We start from the raw sequence: 19,614 nt of genomic DNA on the forward strand, positions 1-19,614 counted from the left end.
CAAGCTTTGCTTCAAAGCCGGGAGTATTTAACAAATTCGGAGAGTGTTTTTTCTTTGTTAAATTGAGGAGAAAGGCTCCAAACGGAAAGCTTGGCCTCTAATGCAAGGGAGAAGAAGGAATATAAATCGCCATGGAAGCATTAGAAGCTGCTGCTGCTTACCGACCAGATCTCACAGAGGAGACGAAGAGGGTGCAAGACCCATGTCGCATATCGGAGTCAAATTGCGGATACAAGACAAATATGTATTTAACGCCTTCACCCACCCATTGATCTCTCTTGTTCTATTTACTTTTTCTCGCTTTTTAGGTTTGAACTTTCATCGAACAGCTTAAGCTCAAGAATTTTTTATATGTCGACTTCTTCAAATCCTGCATAAATCACCTTTTTACAGAAAAGCGAAAATTGGGTTTCAATTTGTTCTGCGTGCAGGTTGTGATTGACAATGGGATTTTTGAACTCACGCTTTCGAAACCAGACGGAATTGTGACCGGAATTCGGTACAATGGCGTCGACAACTTGTTGGAAATTCTAAACGAAGAGGTGAATAGAGGGTAGGCCATCTAACTCAAGGACTATTTTCATTAACGGATAAGATAGTTATCCGTCTTGAACCAGTCCTGCTGCTGCCACGGACTATGGGGTCGTTCGCCTGAATAGGGAAACTCCATGAATCAGTTAAAAGGTGGTATTTGAAGGTATTAACGTTTTCTTATTTATAGGTACTGGGATCTTGTTTGGAACGACCCACCAAATCCAGGAAAATTTGATGTGTAAGTGTACCTTCCAATTTTCTTAATCTCAACCAAAAATGGAGTTTCTCTTTTAATCTTCTTATATTTCCCTTAATTTGTTTTATTTAAATATCGGATTTTAAACTGGGCGAGTCGCAATTCGATTTGGCCGATCTGACTTGGATTTTCATGTGACCTGGTGAGGTTTAGTATGACTCTTAGGGTATGTTTGGAACCACGTCGAAAAATAAAATAAAATAAATGAAAGTACAAATTTGATTATTATTATTCTAAAAAATAATTACTGAAAAAGAAGAATTTAATCATTATCCGATTTTTACTAACTATTTTTGGGAATAATAATGGTCGAATTCTCATTTTCTTTATTTTTCTAGGGGTTCCAAACGACCAATTCATTTTATTGAAAGAGTAAGAACCAAATTAAATTGTCAAAGGAGACTCAGCTAAATACAAGGGATGAGTCAAACCCTAGGTCCTGACTTGATCCCGTTAATTCAGGTTTAACCCAATCGAGTCTGCTTCAGTTGTTCTCGTGATCAAAATCTACTAATTTTGGTTATTGTTAATGATTGATGTGCATAATGGACATAAGATTTTCAATGTTGATACCTCTTTCATACTTTGAAAGAACTATTTGAAAGTAATTGCAGGATTAAAGGAACAAGCTTTGAGGTGATAAATGCCACAGAAGATCATGTGGAAGTCTCCTTCAAAAGACCATGGGATCCCTTGCTTGTTGGCTCACTTGTTCCTCTCAACATAGACAAGAGGTACATTCTATAAACTTATGCTTACTAATGTAAGAGTTGAGTCCCTTGGTACGACTTGACTCACCCTGTCCAAAATTCAAGTCGAATCTGAGTCACAAATTGATTCGGTGAGTCAAGAAAAACCTTGATAATACTCATTAGTTACAATAATGTTAATGTTAAATAAGTAAAATTATCAAAATTGTGGTGTAATTTGACAGGTTCATAGTACTCGGTGGTTCGTCGGGCTTCTACACATACGCCATCTACGAGCACATGCAAGGGTGGCCTGGATTTGGCATTGGAGAAACGCGAATAGCCTTCAAACTCAGAAAAGACAAGTAAAAATTCGAACTTTTAAGCCAGGAATTGCTGCGCATCGAGTTATGGCCGTTAGTTTTTAAAGTTTAATTTGGAGAAAATTTTCAGGTTTCACTACATGGCCTTGGAGGACAATAGACAGCGAGTTATGCCGATGCCGGAAGATCGTCTGCCGCCTCGAGGACAGCCCCTAGCTTACCCAGAAGCAGTCCTCCTAGTCAATCCCACCAATCCTGACCTCATAGGAGAGGTAATCTGAAACTAACTAAACCCGTACCAATGCCCCAATCGAATGAACTTTGATCAAGCAATACGACGAAAGCAGGTGGATGACAAGTACCAGTACTCGACGGACAATAAAGACAACAGAGTTCATGGTTGGATTTCCTCAGATCCTCCGGTTGGGTTCTGGGTGATTACTCCCAGCGACGAGTTCAAATCCGGTGGACCGACGAAGCAGAACCTTACTTCTCATGTCGGACCCACTGCACTCTCGGTTAGTCTCTGATGCCCCAGTCAGCTCGACTTCTCCTTTTGTTTCTCTTCTTTGCTCGATTGAACATTCTGAAACTGAAGCGAAGTACACAGAATAGCAAATTGGTTTTTGGCTTTGATTGCTTGGGAAAGTAGAAACATCAAAGTAATATGTTGCCGCTCGTGTTTCTGTTTACAGGTGTTTCTGAGCGCCCACTATGCTGGTGATGATTTGTCCCCCAAGTTCCAGTCGGACGAGCAATGGAAAAAAGTTTTTGGCCCCGTCTTCATCTATCTTAATTCCACTAAAGTTGGAGAAGATCTACGTTCACTTTGGGATGATGCAAAAACACAGGTCTTAGCGTCAACCCATTTCATTAACTAGCACTGAGTTTCAATTTGTGTTCTAAATACTAATTTCACAAAAAATTTCTAGCAATACTGAAAGTGGAAAACCAATTTAATACATTCGTTACATGCAGAAGTCAGGTATTGATTGATGAATTTGTTTTTGTTTTTTAAACTACTGCCTCTCCTTTGATGGGAAATGCAGATGATCATTGAAGTGCAGAGTTGGCCATACAGGTTCCCTGTTTCTCAGGACTTCGCTTCTTCTGATCAGAGGGGTTCAGTTAGCGGTCAGCTACTCGTAAAAGATCGGTAATACAAATTGAACAGATAAGAGAAATCTTTATTTTGTTCGCCACAATCAAGTAAAAAAACAAATTTAACATACTTGTTGTCCAAGTAGATACATAACTATTTCTTTCTCTGTCACTGATAGGTACCTTGATGAAGATTATATATTGGGTGACTCTGCTTATGTAGGCTTGGCTCCCCCTGGAGATGTTGGATCATGGCAAAGGGAATGCAAGGTTGGTATTTCAGTAGTCTTCATTAATTTGAAGTTGGAAATTCAGGTCTAGACCTTGAGTGCAGGTTATTGGATAAGAGTTTTTTCAAGTGGAATTCATGACATCTGGAATTTCAGGGATACCAGTTTTGGACCAGAGCAGATGCTAATGGGTATTTCTCCATCAGTAATGTCCGGACTGGAGACTACGATCTTTTCGCATGGATCAGTGGTGTTATTGGAGACTACAAGTATGATGCAACAGTTACAGTCACCGAAGGTAGACATTTAACTAATTTCATGTTAAACCTGATCAAGTTCAGGAAATATCATTTGAATGCTGTTCTTCTATACAACATCAAACAATCAACCATGAATTTTGGTTGGCTTTGTAAGTCAGTCAGTCTTGCAGTGCTCTGAATTACAGCAAGTACTTTCTGAGAAGGAAATGTGGGTGTTTGACATACTACGTTGGTGCTACCTTGGAAATGCAGGGAGTGATATTGATCTGGGTGTACTTATATATGAACCACCAAGGGATGGTCCAACTATGTGGGAAATAGGAATTCCTGATCGTTCGGCATTCGAATTCTACATTCCTGAACCCAACCCCAAATATGTCAACAAACTTTTCATCAATCACCCAGACAGGTTAATTAAAATGCCCTTCATTTATCAATATGTGATTGTGATATTTTTCATTTTCTTGTTGAATGGCTACCTGAACAGCTTTGCATTCGAATCACGCAAATGAAAATGCAAAATAGATACTACTAGTTAACAAGAAGATAATTGCACTGAAGATCCAGTACAACTCAAAGCAGTTAATATATTGAAGTACTCTGATTGTTTTGTGTCTTAACAGGTTTAGGCAGTATGGTTTGTGGGACAGGTATGCTGAATTATATCCGGACAGTGATCTTGTCTACACAGTTGAGAGCAGTGACTATCAAAAGGATTGGTTTTTTGCTCAAGTTAACAGGTTTGATTTACTTACCATTTTGTTCCTCTACTTAGTTATTGATGAAATAAAAACATTTTCCCCTGCTGATTGCATGTTTCAAGTCACTACTTGCTTGTAATGTTGCAAAGTTTGCTAAATTCTAGACCATGATTTACTGGATTGGTTTCAGGAAGAAGGACAACACATACGTGCCTACCACATGGCAGATAAAATTCAATCTTGACACCATCAAACAAGGCACCTACAAGCTGCGTGTGGCTATTGCATCAGCTACATTAGCTGAGTTGCAGGTATGAAATCTCATACAGCTCTGTAATCTGATCTGAAAGCGTTATATAAGAAAACATACTCGTGTCTCCTGTAATCGATCTTTTTTTGTATGCAAAAGGTTCGCTTCAATGATCCGAAAGTGAACCGCCCACATTTTACAACTGGACTGTTTGGGCGAGATAACTCGATTGCTAGACATGGAATTCATGGATTGTACTGGCTGTTCAGCATTGATGCTCAGAGTTCATGGCTTGTGGAAGGAGAGAACACCATCTTCCTCACTCAACCTCGATCCACAAGCCCATTCCAAGGGATTCTGTATGACTACATTCGCTTCGAAGGGCCTCCCTCTGGTTCTGATTCGAAAGCCAGCATCTGAGTTTGTTTCTTTACACATCATGTATTACCAGAAGAAACTAAGTTAGTGCACCAGATGCAGTTTAGCACAGTAGTTCATTCCTAACCTGTTAATCCTTCATTGACGGTTTACTTAATCTCTTTTAAGTTTTCAAGAATAAAAGGTGGTTGAGCTGATCATGATACTATTAAAAAGTTCGATTGATCATCAAAAACTAGCAGTGCAGTTTTGACTGATTGCTGGTCCTGAAGATACGGAAAGGCCATTCTCCTCTGTAAAAGATTACGGAAAGGCCATTATTCTCCTCTGTGGGCATCACTTTCAATCGTTCAATTTCATGATGAAGATGTATCTGATGAGGCTCTGGATTGATTGGTGGAAAATAGCTTTCAACATAGTTTTATGAGACGGAGTTCTTGGCCGGAATTTGTTGTACATCACCTCCACCGAATCTTCAGCTACAATCAAGTGATGGGTACTCTGGAATCGACCAAAAGACGGCTATAAGAACTGATAATGGGAAAGAGACGAGTAGGATTTTTAGAACCATAAGCTCCTCGTAGTCCACTAGTTTAAGGCATCTCTGTCAACGTCTGTGTGAGAAAGACCTCCTGATATTAGATCCCATTTAGTAGTCGATTTCAATACCTTTTGGTTTTTTATGCTCGCGATTGTTGTCAATCCTTGGGAATCTGAAACTCAGATTGAATAGACAAGAGCTAGAGGATTTGCAGTTGTTTCTGGTACTCCGACTCGATTCAGCTGAAGCTTTCTGCATATATATTATGGTAGAAACACAGTAGTAAAATATAAATTGCGCAAATTTACGGCTTTTTGACTCGCCGGGTCGACTCTACTCGACTCGACTCGTAATAGAGATGAGCGCAGGTTAAAAAATTTCCCCTTCCTGTTCTCTCAGCGCAACCACACGATCCAGCGGCTCAAATGCGGTTGGACCGATTTATGTCGCCTGTGTCACATAATGATGTTACTCGCGACTACAGTACATCATTCAAAGGGACCCACCACGTGCTACCTAATTAACATCAACCATGTTACACACCCACTTTAGGGTACTTACGAGAGTGCCTTGCCTGGACCCACTTTTACCTCTTTGGCTAGTCATGTGAACCGTCCGATTTAGGTGACAACTACCTTGCGCGTGTGGCGACAGCTGCAAGATGAACCGCAATGCAAATGGCTGTCACCAGTATTATGACAAACAGAGATTCTCGTGGGCCCACTCTTTTCTCTTTCTATCAGACACTCGCGGTCACGTACCTCCAAAAACGTCCTGTCTCCTTGGGCCCACTGGTGGTCCCATTTCCGTCTTCTATCGACGCGCGTCCATCTCTGCGTCTCCTTCGTGACCGTTCAAAGAGGACGCATCCATTGAAATGCCGGTCATCTCTTTCCTCCCCGACCTGCATTTATGTTCGTCTAAGCTCTCCACCGTTTCTGCTTCTGCTCTGTAATCTCAGGAAGTGTCCGGTCTCATACCAAGGGTTAGATCTTTCGGTTTCTCTTCCAAATGCACTGACGGTTATGTTTGCGTGTTAATCTATCTGTTACTTCTATAATTCTGCCTTTTAGTAGTGCTTGTTTGTTTAAGTGTTTGTGGCATTTGTTTGGAAAATTCATCCTTATGTACACGTTTCATTGACTTCTGTTTAACAATGGCCACGAATTTGAAGTGTTCATTAACAATGTTGTCCAATTACTGTTAAAAAACTAGAATACAAATTCTTTATAATAATTTTCTGTTTGACGAATTTTTCTACCTGTTGGAATTGAAGGTTTGAATACTTGTATCGTGTGTCAATCTCTAAAGTTCCTGTTGAGTGACGTGTTACCGACTGCCTCTTTTACTGCTTTTTTGCGTTTGAAATTAGTTTGGGAGTTCTTTTGATTTATCTTATGTTTGGAGTTTGCTTACTGTTCACAGTAGAATATTTGAATAATAATACATCAAGTTTTGTAGTTGTGTGTTGTTTCATTGAAATGTAAAAGAGGTTTTGCTGCTACTAATGCTTGACGTCATGTCTCTCTGCTGTACAGAGTTTTAGGTTCATCTTTTTTAGCTGCCGACAATCATCCACGCCTGGGCTCTTCTAGTGATAGTTTGGGCAGATGAAAATTAACTTTCATTAAATGCATTGTTTCTCTGAGAATGACCAGGCATGTACTCCGCTTCATGTTCCAAACAGCAATGTTCTGCAGCTTTTGGGGTTTATAATTGAGATTCCACGTCTTGAGTTATTCCTTACAAATACATGGTGTTCATATGTTCCCAGATTCCAGGACTACTTCACCGTATGGGCAGTCTACATAACTGCAGCGATAAAAAAACTTTGAAGAGGTGGTTTTTTATTGACAAAAGAGTGGGTTGACTTTTGAAACCACACACTGTGGTGTTTAAATAAGATCCTTCTGCAACTATTACTTGATAAATCTTGTAAAATATTTCTAGAATGGACAGCAATTCCTCCCCAGTGCTTGCAGACCCTGCTCCACTTTCCAAGTCCAGACTTGGCATCCCATCTAACTTGATCACTTGCCCCTCATCAGCTAGTCCTTATACAACTGCATTCCCATTTAGTCGTCTCTTTTCTCCAAGTTGGAAAAAATCCATACCAAGCAAGCTTGATGATGTTAGAGCTAGTGGGTGGCTTAATGCAATGCGAGCTTCCTCACCTACCCATACTGGGCCCAACAAAAGCTTGGATCCAAGTGGTGTTTTCTGGGATGGCGATGCGGCTTATAATTCTTGGAAAGTAAGTTATCTTGTTGATAGCAGTAAGTATTAAATCTATGTTCAAATGAGAATTATATCTCATTATTCTGTGGAAATTCTCAATACCTTAACATTTTGACAGTTATTATACCCTTCAGCCCTTGGATCATTTGAGAATATTGCAAAGTCGGCAAAAGGGAAGCAGGTTGCTTTGTTTTTGGACTACGATGGGACCCTAGCACCAATTGTTGATGATCCGGATTGTGCTTTCATGTCTGATATGGTATTTAAGATATATGCTGGTGTATAAGTCAATTGTGATTACCAATCTGGGACAATGAGAAAAGAAAATAAAGGGATAAAGATCCTTAGTTTTATGTTTACCTCTTTCATGCTTGTAGATGCGTTCTGTTGTAAGTGAAGTGGCAAAACATTTCCCTACTGCAATAATAAGTGGGAGGTGCCGAGATAAGGTACTCAAGTTTATCAATTCTGTCTAATGGTTGAATAACCTTTATTTGCAAGGTTTATGGTTATATTTTTGGATTCCCAGGTTTATGAATTTGTCCAATTAGGAGAACTCTATTATGCTGGAAGCCATGGAATGGACATCATGGGCCCACCATTAGACTCAACATGCTGTAAATCTTCTCAAAGCTATATTGCTTCTGCAGACACACAGGTTAAAAGGAGATAAACTGTCCATTTCCTACTATGTATTTGCTTTGAGTAGAACACTAGGGTTGTGCAAGAGCCAAGAGTCATATTTTGGGAAGTTCTATTGGTTAAGGGTTGCAGTGTTTGTTTTTCAATAACTGAAATAGATCAACAGGTGGGGATATTTTGGTATTCAATTGGTGAGAAACTTCAACACCATGATTTGCGAGCTGGTCATGCATATCATGACTTGCTTCTTACATGAAGCTGCTGCTTTGATCTGCACTAATTGCATGAATCTGAGAGGGAGGTGAGAGATGCAGTGATAAAATGTTTTAAACATTGTGACTTTCACTTAGAAGCCTCGGTAACCTCTCATTATTATCTCTCACTATGAGCAACTGTGAAAAAATGTTTTCTACTCACACTTGACTGCTTAGATTTTTTTTGCATCAGAAGGGCGTATTATTCCAGCCTGCAGCGGAACTTTTACCTCTTATTAATGAGGTATTATGAGCATGTACACAGACACATCCAATATTTACTCAATAGCAAGTTCAACATATTTCTTCACCTTTAAAATAATGTGGTAGGGCCACTGAATGATGTAAACCTCTCCACCATGTCAGTTGAGATCATCTTGTACCAATGAATGAAGTATACATTCTTGTTCCTCAAAAAGGGCAGGAATGTTTTCCTCTCTTCGCATATTGATGTGTATCACATATTATTATTTCGTTTTCAAATAATTGATGTATATTAATTTGGCTCAGGTGTTTGATTCACTAGTTAAGTTAACACGGGGAATTGCTGGGGTGAAAGTTGAAAATAATAGATTTTGTGTTTCAGTCCACTATCGATGCGTTAATGAAGAGGTGAGTCAGTTTCTTCCATCTTCTTATGTTACAAGATTTCTTGCATTGGCAGTTCAGGATGTGATTTGTTGAGATTTTTTTCTATTCCATTCTTAATCTGTTAGAGTTGGGATATTGTTGGACAAGTTGTGTCTAATGTTCTTCAAGGGCATCCTCAACTACGATTATGCCATGGGAGGAAGGTAAGTAACTTTACAAATTTTCACCTCAACCCTTGTACTTTAATTCCATGGGCACTGATGCACACACTGTAGGAGACTTCTAAGAAGTCTGATGCTGATCGAGTTTTTTAGTGGAAACAAACATGCCATACTTTGGGTGCCTGTTTGAATGATAAGGTTCAGAAATCACTTCATTTACAATGCTTTAGAACTTTGAGTTGATTGGTTTCTCTAATTCTGAATTTTAAATTATTGTACACGCTTGACATAAGTTGTAGGTTGGAAACTGCTGCATGTATACGTCTCTTTGTTTTGTTGCATGCTTTGGTCTTGATATATTCTACTAATATTCCTTCTCTTCACCTTTGAAAGAGCAACAAGGATCTTACGAGGTTAACATCTTTCACTGATCCTTTAAGCTAGGTATTGGAAGTCCGGCCGGTCATTAAATGGGACAAAGGCAGGGCATTGGAGTTTTTACTAAATTCACTTGGTGAGTTCTTTATAGAACAATTCTATGCTAATGCAAGTCGGCTTACCTAACTTTCTAATTGTATAAGTTGACTGATCTGCAGGGCTGGCAGACTCTTGTGATGTGCTGCCAATCTATATTGGAGATGACCGTACTGATGAAGATGCATTCAGGGTGTTGCGAGAGAAGCAGAATGGTTATGGCATCTTGGTTTCTGCAGTCCCAAAAGACACCTGTGCATATTATTCTTTGAGAGACCCATCTGAGGTATGATTATCGTCCAGTGACGATTTATCTTTATTAGTTAAGAGAACGCTACAGTGAAATGTATCCTCTTTGGAATACTTGACACTTCAACTTTTCGCAGGTCATGGATTTTCTTCAATGCCTGACAAAATGGAAAGAGTCGGATGATACTGAACAGCTGATGGAAACATAGCGCAAGCTCCATCTGGTCTGGAAAGCTTTTATATTTTACATTCATTTTAAACTTTTCTGAAGGAATATAGATAGAGGTAGACCTTGTACTTAATGTTCCGAGTATAGGAACTTAACAGAAAAGGAAAAAGTTTATTAAGAATTTGCCAAATAAAGACACTTGAAGAGCTATTTTTCTTCCAACTGCCTTTCATAGTTGCTTTTAAGTGCTTGACACACTTTTGGGTGGAAATTTATTCCTTCCCACTTATGGGTAAACTCTGGTATTCTTAGAATATTCCTTTCAGTATCCATGGAAGTTGGTAAATTTTGTTTTTATGTGTTAAACATGGCTTAAAATCCCACGAAGACAAAAATTTCAGCTTATGAATGTCTGTTATTTTTTTCAGCTTATGAATGTATCTGTTATTGAAAATTCGTTTTGTTAAATTAAAGTTTGAAACTCCATATGTATTTATTAACATATGATTAATGAGAATGCATCATGCAGTTTTCTTTCTTTTTTGTTTTTTTTTTTTCATCCTAAAGAGCTATTTAATTGAAGAAAAGGAAAAACATATAAAGGCCTACGTAGGAGTTCACACATGGTTTTCTGACCTGATGGGTCAAACCACGACTCGGCCAGGTTGACCCACCTGGATTTTAACAGGAGCTGTTTGGGGGGTTGGACTCACCCCTTCTGTTTTGGGCGAGGCCCCTCCGACACGCCCCAAGTCTAGAGCTGGACTTGGGTTGAGCCGACCTAGGTTTTGAAGAACCAGGGTTGGGTCCTGATTTCGGATCCAAAGACCATGGTTGACACTAGTACATTCATTCAAGATAGGAACTTCATATGTTAGTCCCGCTTTGCTAATGTTCGTTATAATGTATTGAAGTGCAAAATGAGGGTCTCTCCCTTCAGATGCAGATACAAAAGTCTCCTGTCCTTGCTATATTTGCTGCATACTTTGTGTACCTCCCTGTAGTGTTGAATGCGTAACGTGTGAAAGCAGCTTGAGAGATGGAGGAATTCTCCAAGCATTGGCCCAAACTCCCTGCCTAATTGGCTCACTCACGTAGCTTTTATCAGAAGCAACAGTCTTCTTCACAATAACCTATTTAACTTTAGAGATAGCAATACATTAGGCGCGATTCTCAAACACTAGTAGAAATGTGTCCAGGAACCGTTGGGGGTTTATATATTGGCAGACAGTTTAGACCAGTAGTCTTTATCTATTGTTGAATTTTGCTTAATAATTTTCACACATCCATCGGCAAAAATAACAAAGGCCAATGGGTACAATAATCTATGCGTTGGTGTAAGTCCGATGGTGAGGGACAAGATCGGCAGGATTTTCTTTTTATTATTATTATTATTATTTTTTACATCCAATTTGCACTCAACAAGAAGTCCCATCCTGAAAGAACTCCACAAGATATTGTCCTTGATCACTCTCACTCTCTCAATCTCCTCAAGATGCTGAAGCACGGTACACTCGTTTCTCCTTTAAATTAGTTCCAACTATTTATTATCCTATTTATTTTGATAAGTTGGTGTTTCTCTTAAATATTTTGTGGGCCTGGATACATTTGAATTGTTCTTTGTTGCTTGGTCACCTGACTGGAATAGAAGGGCTTGGTGAAACAGGAGGGGCTATGGTTCCTATGGAGGTTATGGGTTTGATGCTTGGGAAATTGTGGATGAGTATACCATTCGCGTTGTTGATGTTTTGGCCATGCTGCAGAATGGGATTGGTGTTAATGTTGAAGCGGTCAATCATGAATTTCAGACTAACATGCTTAATATGCTCAAGCAGAATGGCAGGTATTCTTGTAATCTTTTTCACAATCTTCCTTTTTGAGAACATAGAACACTTTAGATAAGGGTATTAGCAAGTATTCCAGGGTTAGGGCAGCCATTGGATATTTGGTATGATGTGACCTTAGTCTTAGGTCTTGGTCTTAATTGAGACTTGATCTTTGACTACCAAAGAGATTTATTTGACAAATGGAAGCCTTGGGTTGAGCTGTAGGGTCCGATATGGTTAATGGTGCTAGATGAGGATACATCAATCTTTTATTCTTCACTGGTACTGGATTTAGTTTAAACTTTTATAAGAATTATGCTCATCTGGGAGTGAATGCAGCATGTTTAGTTGAATGAGTAGCTGCTCATATGTATACCTTTTATTTTTTGTTTCTCTCTTGATTTTAGAATGGGAAGGTTCTCTGTACTCATCCCGAAATACAAGTATGAAAAATTAGCTTAAAAGGTTTTTTTTTTCATTCATTCCTGTTTGTAAAGGCATTGCATTTTTATAAGCTCATATGATATGTATAATAAAAAGTTAAAAAGTGTAATTGCATAAAAATGCTGAAATAGGTTAGAGGGCATCTCATTGTCTTTATAATTATATGTTTTTATCTAAAGGGATTTATGAGAAAAAAGCTGACAAAGGCATTTTATTATTATATCACATCTACGAAAAAATAGGTTAACAAGGCCCTTGTCATCAATATATATGGCAGATGAAAGAAGTAGGAATGTTGAAGATTATAGACAGAAAGGAAGAGAAGGCTCAAGTTTCTAAGCATAGGGAGGCAGAGGCCAACTCAAAGCTCAGAGATAAGGGAAGAACATTTCCCGCACAATATGGGGGCGTGTGACATTTTCTTTATAGCTAATGAATGTGATATGCTGTTTGCTGAGTGGAGGATATGGGTTCCAATGGTATTTCTAGAATTGCTTTGAGAACTTTGTTGGAGAGAAAGGAGTTTTATATAAGAGGTAGGGTTTTTATGGAAGAGAAAGGACAATATATTAGAAAGGGTGGGACCTTTCACTGCGGAAGAGAAACACCAATGATGTTTGGAAGCCTCCACCATCTGGGTTTATCAAATTTAATTTTGATGGATGTGCCTTATGAGACCCAGGCCCTTCTTGTGTCGGGGGCATATTTTGATCTCGTGAGGGGACTCTGATGGCTTCCTATTTTGGACCCCTTGAGACAGCTGACTCCATTGCTGAGATTCAGGCCCTTCATCATGTGCCTTTTCTTTCAATCTCATCTTGGTGGACAGCTTTGGATCGAGAGAGACCCATGTTCAGTTATAGGGTGGTGCTCCAAACCCACTAACATCCCTTGGTGGCATTGGCCAGCTTTCCATGAGATTATGGATATTGTCAATTTTATTGACCGTTGTTGGAGGCATATACCATGATCAGCCAATCATTTAGTTGACTCTCTTGCTAAAAATGGGTGGCCTTGCAATCTCTTGTTGTCACCGGGACTCCTCTTTAAGTTTATTCCTCTTTCTTTGGCTTTTAGAAAAAAACTCGTCCTTTTCGAAAAAAAAAAAAAAAAAAAAGATGGTGGGAAAATGAGAAGTTTATTTCCCGTTTAGAATTCTATTTCCATTATTTGGAGAAGAATTCTAGAACTATGAAATAAAAAGGTATAACCATTGTCAGAGTCCATTTAGAATGAGGGATAGCAGTTAATGCTGTGTTTCTTTATTTTTTAGTGTCGAGAGTATTTTTTGTACTTTGTCCATGATCGTGGGTTTATCAGATTTGACACTCTTAAACCTCTTAAGGAAAATTGCAATACAGGTTATACCTATGCTCTGTTCACTTTGTTTTATGCTGTATTTGCAGAGTGTTTATGCTATTGTTTTTTTTAATGGGGAAAAAGCATTAGAGAAACAAAAAGACTCTTAAGAGTCTATTATATGTCATAGAAGTCATGGTTCTCTTGAGGGAAATCATATAGAGTTTGGAATGGAGAAAATCAGATTCCGATTTTCTGATCCATAGCTAATCCTTATCAAACAAGTGGAAGACAAACTACTCATTGCAGAAAATTAGTCAAATTAAATGAACAAGCACAAATAAGTACTTTGGCAAATTCTAGTTTCCAAATTCCATAGCTAATTGTTATTTTTTTATTTGTCCATTGGTTTTATGATATCTATTTGATCAGTATATCATACAGATCACCCTTGTGTAAGCTACGGGGGTGCCGAAGTACTGTTTGGGATTTGGAAACTAGAATTTCATGCAAGAGGACACTGTACAAGCTATTCAGGATGTCTGATATGAGCCTTTCTTCTTGGATCACACTTATTGCTGATACTTATTTATTTTATTGTTTTCTTGCTTGTTGGATCAGATACATTATTTTAAAATTTTGAGAAGTTCTGCTGCTTCTGCCACATTATATTTTTTTTTTTTTTGGTACATTGGTTTTATGCAATCTGTTTGAAAGTGAGCCCTTAGGTGACAGAAACCGTGATGGGGCAATTTTGTCTCCTCTATACCATTAGTTTAGTGCATTTTCTCAATAGTGAAAAGCCCTGACCGGCCATGATTCAGTGAATGCAATGTATTCAGTATTTGAATGATAAATTTGTGTTTTGACCTGGAATGAGAGTTCTTTGACTAGTGTAATCCCCTTCCAGTTGGTGGTTTAAATTGGAGATCTCTTTTTGCAGGTGTTAAAGATGAACTAAGACCCGCACAAGATTCATTTATGAATTTGAACTCAGCATGGAAGTAAAATTTTAAATCCACTCTTTCAATTGAGTTCTTGTGTTTGACTGTGGAAGCCATGACAGTCCCCGTTGAACTGTTCTTAGTTCCGTTGTCTCTACTGTTGTTATATCAAAACGTGAGATGGTTTTATGAGATCTTTGGCATTCACTGTTTAGTAATAAGCTCTACAAAACTGCCTCTGATGATTAGAGGAGTTTGATTCAAGAAATAGTAGGCACTAGTTTGATCCAAACCCCAATTTTTGGTCTCTAGAATAAGGGTTGGCGAGCAAGAATTAGTATTTTTTCTATCAATTGTGTTTTTACACTAGTTAGCTCATTCAGAATCTATCTAGTTGAGCAGATCAAACACACCCAAATACGCTCAATTTCAAAAAAGGATTTCTGGAATCACTCCAGAGATAACAAAAACCAGTTCATCCTGTATATCATCAACAGGCCGCGAAAATGTGTACTAATTGGCTTGATTCAAAGACGAGCAGATGTCAAGGAATTTCCAACGTCAATTACGAATCGATATCTCACATCCCCTTTTGCCAGCCGCTCCATGGCCGTGTTCACATAATCCATTGGAATAACCTCGACATCAGCAGTTATGTTGTGTTTTCCTGCAAAATCAATCATCTCCTGCGTTTCTTTCAGGCCTCCAATCCCACTACCAGCTATCATCTTCCTTCCTGCAACATTCATATTAGACTGATCAGAGACGCCACAGCAGTAGCTTCATATTTTGTTGATTTACTTATAAATTGAGTACTCACCCATTAGGAGTGGAAATACGGGCAGCTCGAGTGGCTTCTCAGGCACCCCCAGCAAAACCAGCTTCCCGTGAGGCTTCAACAGCCTGATCAGAGGTAGGAGGGGATGAGTGGCTGAGACTGTGTCGATGATGCCATCCATGCTGCCCATGGCAACCTGCGAAAGATAATCCATTTTCTATTAGCCAAAAATTTCTACGATGCTGTCTCATGTGAAGATCAATAACGAAGAGTTACATTATACCTTCACTTCCTCCTGATCGGAACTAACCAAAAACGAGTCTGCACCGAGTCGCTCAATCGCCTCCAGTTTCTTGCCGGGCGAAGTGCTAATGACAGTAACCTTGAGGCCAAGAGCCTTGGCGAACTTCACGGCGACGTGACCGAGGCCGCCGAGTCCCACCACGCCGAGATGCATCCCCGGCTCACTGAGACCAAAATACTTCATGGGGCTGTAGACGGTGATCCCCGCGCACAGTAGCGGCGCGCCTCCATCCATGGGAAGGTTGTCAGGGAAGCGCACCACGAACCGGTGGTCCACCACCATGGTATCGGAGTACCCACCATACGTCAAGCTCCCGTCGTGGTTGATGCTGTTGTATGTGGGAATGAATTTGCGGCAGTAATTCTCCAAGTCCTGCTCGCAGCTCTCGCATCCACCGCACGAACCCACTAAACACCCGACGCCAACTTTATCACCAGCTTTGAATTTTGTCACTTTGGAGCCCACTTCAGTCACGATCCCCACGATCTCGTGCCTGTGATAAGTTTCTTTAGTTTATCTCAGTTCAAGTTCTATTGTTTTTTATTCGTGAAGAGGATCTCTAATGGAAGTTGGGATGCTGGGTGCTCCGTTTCTTTAGTTAATCCCAGTTCAAGATCTGTTGTTTTTTATTTGTGAAGAGGATCACTAATGGAAGTTGGGATGCTGGGTGCTCCCGTTTCTTTAGTTTATCCCAGTTCAAGTTCTGTTTTTTTTATTCGTGAAGCGGGTCTCTAATGGAAGTTGGGATGCTGGGTGCCTTCTGTTATCGACAGCAAAAACATGGGCAAGGAACAGTGCATGCAGAAAAGAACTGTGTTTTTTATTTGAAAAAGCTTAATCTGATTCTTTAGCTTGTATCGGTAGCTATATCATGTATTTAAGCTAGGAGGAAAGAAAGGTGTAGACTTGGAGTGTACCCGGGAACCATAGGATAAACGGAAAATCCCCATTCGTTTTTGAGGTAATGAAGGTCGGAGTGGCAAATACCGCAGTAGAGGATCCTCAGACAAACATCGTTCTCGCCGTTTGCCCTGAACAGATCGAAAACGGGAATGCTCATCAGCAAGTATAATAAGCAGCTGCGGTTGAAATAATGGACAGATTCTGTGAAGCAATAGTCATACATGAATTCCATCTTCTAATTGTTGATCTAATCTAATTGATTGAAAACGAAGATGGAAGAACTAATAAATGCGTGATTAAGCACTGGAAGAAACAGCAGCAGATTAAGGAGCTTTGATATTCACCTTCTGGAGAAGTGGAAAGGCGAGAGAACACCAGAGGTGTCTCTTGCTGCCCATCCAAACGCCTTCTGTGGGTGTTCAACCTCCGGAGATTTTGCCATCTTCTTCTTCTTCTTCTTCTTCTTCTTCTTCTTCTTCTTCTTCTGTGGCTGTTCAAGCTTCAGAGAAAACTAAGCCCTGATCTTTCACGTAGTCGTTTCCAGACCTTTATTTATAGAACGATCGAATACGTGACGTTATTGAATTCGGTTCGTCTACGGATTCGTAGAATCCGTAGTCTACTGAACTCTGAACTCTTATTGGGGTTCAACAGAAGCATAGGCGATTTAAAGGGTATCATGGATATAAAACCCATCGGGCCGAGTTCAAGAAAACCTGTCCCTGACCCAAAATCCGACAGGGTCTCCTCCACCATCCCGACCTATGGGATAAAATCTAAAACCCATCCCCGGGTTTACAGGTCGGGTCAAAACGGGTTCCTTGCAAAACCTAATCCTACTTCATTCTTGTTTATATATCTTCTACAAATTCCAGCTCCAAATAGATTACAGGCTGACTTTGCCGAGACGGAAAAGAAAGCAATGGCGGCAGAAGAAAACCACTACGAAAAGAAGAGAAAATCATAATCGTACTGGTAGACTTTAGCAGCTGCTCATGAAGTCTGAAGGATTCCAACTTATAACAGCTAATGAGATCGAAGTTGATTATTCTACAATATAGAAAGATCTCAACCGGAATAGATGAATGCTCTTCTACTTCGTCTAGATTTTTTCAAACTGGTTTTGATCCTAAACTTTCATAGCAGGCAGTGTATTGTCGGTTTTTCTTGACGAACTTCAGACAACTTGAGGGGGAGTATGTGCAATGAGTTATAAAATTTGTTTCCCCGATACTGTCTTCGTGAGCATATCAGCCAGCTGAATCTCAGATTGAATAAAAGGAAATTGTATAATCTTTGCATCAAGGTTCTCCTTAATGAAATGATGATCAACTTCAACGTATTTAGGGCAATCATATTGAACATAATTTTGTGCAATTTCGATGGCTGCCTTATTATCATAGTGGAGATTTATAGGTTTAGCATATTCAATCTCTAAGTCCCTCAATATATTCCTTATCCATAACAATTCGCATACACCATGAGTCATACCTCGAAATTCAACGTCAGCACTTAATCTTGATACTATCTTCTGTTTTTTGCTTTTCCAAGTAGCAAGATTACCTTCCACAAAAGTAAACTAACTACACGTGTATCTTCTGGTTGTCTGATTACCTGCCCAATCATAATTTGTGTATCCTTCAATGTTAGAGATACATTTTTTTGAGAATAACAAACTTTTTTCCTAGATTACTCTTTAAGTATCTCAAGATCTAATAGACCGCTTCTATATGTTCTTCACTTGATGCATGCATGAACTAACTTTCAACACTCACCGCATATGCTATACATGGCCTTGTGTGTGATAGGTAGGTTAATCTTTCAACTAATTGCTAATAACGCCCCTTGTCTGCTAGGGTTTGATCTGGGAGAATTTCGAGTTTATGATTTATTTCTATGAGTGTCTCTACTGGTTTACAATCAAGCATTCCGGTTTCGGCTAGAAGATCCAACACATATTTTTGCTATAAAAGGAAGGCTTCATGTTTCGATCTTGCTACCTCAATTACCCAAAAATATTTAAGTTGTTCGAGATCTTTCATGTCAAATTTAGTGACTAAATACTCCAGTAAAGCTTGCATTTCACATGAGTTTATCTCCTCTCAAGACCATATCATCAACATGCATAATTAAAATAATTATTTTTCTTTCTTTGTGTTTTATAAACAAAGTATGATCTAAATTACTTTGCTTATAGCCAAACTCCTTCATTGTAGCCGAGAATCTCCCAAGTCATACTCTAGGTGATTGTTTCAACCCGTACAATGACTTTTTCAATTAACAGACTTCACCTTGACATAAAGAACTACTTTTAACTCCGGGTGGTAGCTCCATGTGGACTTCTTCTTCTAAGTCTCCATTAAGAAAAATATTTTTAACATCAAATTGTTGCAAAGGCCAGTCTCGATTTGTTGTTATAGATATAAGAATGCGAATTGTATTGATTTTAGATTTTGGTGCAAAAGTATCATAATAGTCTACCCCATACCTTTGCGTATATCCCTTCGCAACTAGCTAAGCTTTATACATTTCAATACTTCCATCCGGTTTATGTTTCACCATGAACACCCATCGACATCCAATTGCTTTCACTCCTTTAGGTTGTGAAACAAGCTCCCAAGTGGCATTCTTTTGTAGAGCCTCCATCTCTTCGTTCATCACCTTTCTCCATTTTGGAACAGCTAATGCATCCTACACGTTACTAGGAATACAAACTTTGGATAATTTATCAACAGTAAATGCATATGATTTAGTCAACCTATGGGAGGACACGTAGTTGTTGATGGAGTATTTGGTCTTGGCTTCAGGATCAAGTTCATACTTTTTTTTTGAAACTCCCCTATTCAATCTTTGTGGATATATAGGAGTTATATTTTCTGTAGGAACACATGTTTCATTCGACTCATCAAATACAGAGTTCGTATTTACATGAGGAGGAACATTCTGGGTTGATTCTTTAGTTGATGGTGTAGATGGAGCCAACTCTGAGGGTTCTTCAGGAGAAATTAATAATTCATTCTCGGCTTCATGGTTGTGATCACAGTCTTGTTGCACATCTAGTTGCTTAAGAATTTA

At 39.2% G+C, this 19,614-nt stretch overlaps 3 protein-coding genes across 3 annotated transcripts; 2 read left to right on the forward strand and 1 right to left on the reverse strand.

Moving 5' to 3' along the window:
• On the forward strand, window positions 1-4,920 carry LOC137952879 (uncharacterized). The gene is made up of 15 exons (XM_068799979.1): window positions 1-244; window positions 432-553; window positions 722-772; window positions 1,405-1,524; window positions 1,725-1,844; window positions 1,933-2,074; window positions 2,150-2,320; window positions 2,498-2,653; window positions 2,852-2,958; window positions 3,083-3,173; window positions 3,290-3,431; window positions 3,646-3,802; window positions 4,017-4,133; window positions 4,285-4,405; window positions 4,504-4,920. The coding sequence occupies exons 1-15, from the start codon at window positions 101-103 to the stop codon at window positions 4,762-4,764; spliced, it is 2,022 nt and encodes a 673-aa protein (XP_068656080.1). The 5' UTR covers window positions 1-100; the 3' UTR covers window positions 4,765-4,920.
• Window positions 4,921-6,129: 1,209 nt separating this feature from the next.
• On the forward strand, window positions 6,130-10,524 carry LOC137954009 (trehalose-phosphate phosphatase A-like). The gene is made up of 12 exons (XM_068801588.1): window positions 6,130-6,248; window positions 6,802-6,921; window positions 7,038-7,517; window positions 7,620-7,760; window positions 7,879-7,950; window positions 8,031-8,159; window positions 8,591-8,641; window positions 8,908-9,009; window positions 9,114-9,191; window positions 9,594-9,663; window positions 9,746-9,909; window positions 10,010-10,524. Exons 3-12 carry the CDS (start codon window positions 7,215-7,217, stop codon window positions 10,079-10,081), a joined length of 1,182 nt encoding a protein of 393 aa, XP_068657689.1. The 5' UTR covers window positions 6,130-6,248; window positions 6,802-6,921; window positions 7,038-7,214; the 3' UTR covers window positions 10,082-10,524.
• Window positions 10,525-15,081: 4,557 nt separating this feature from the next.
• LOC137954010 (8-hydroxygeraniol dehydrogenase-like) lies at window positions 15,082-17,019 on the reverse strand. The gene is made up of 5 exons (XM_068801589.1): window positions 16,884-17,019; window positions 16,554-16,667; window positions 15,616-16,129; window positions 15,375-15,528; window positions 15,082-15,290 (listed from the first exon to the last, which is right to left on the reverse strand). The coding sequence occupies exons 1-5, from the start codon at window positions 16,979-16,981 to the stop codon at window positions 15,082-15,084; spliced, it is 1,089 nt and encodes a 362-aa protein (XP_068657690.1). The 5' UTR covers window positions 16,982-17,019.
• Window positions 17,020-19,614: the final 2,595 nt, after the last annotated feature.

Source organism: Aristolochia californica, unplaced genomic scaffold, assembly GCF_029961685.1.
Source record: "Aristolochia californica isolate CCGP_79_NKW_82.1479 unplaced genomic scaffold, dmAriCali1.0.hap1 SCAF_16, whole genome shotgun sequence".
In the NCBI taxonomy this organism is placed as follows: Eukaryota; Viridiplantae; Streptophyta; class Magnoliopsida; order Piperales; family Aristolochiaceae; genus Aristolochia; species Aristolochia californica.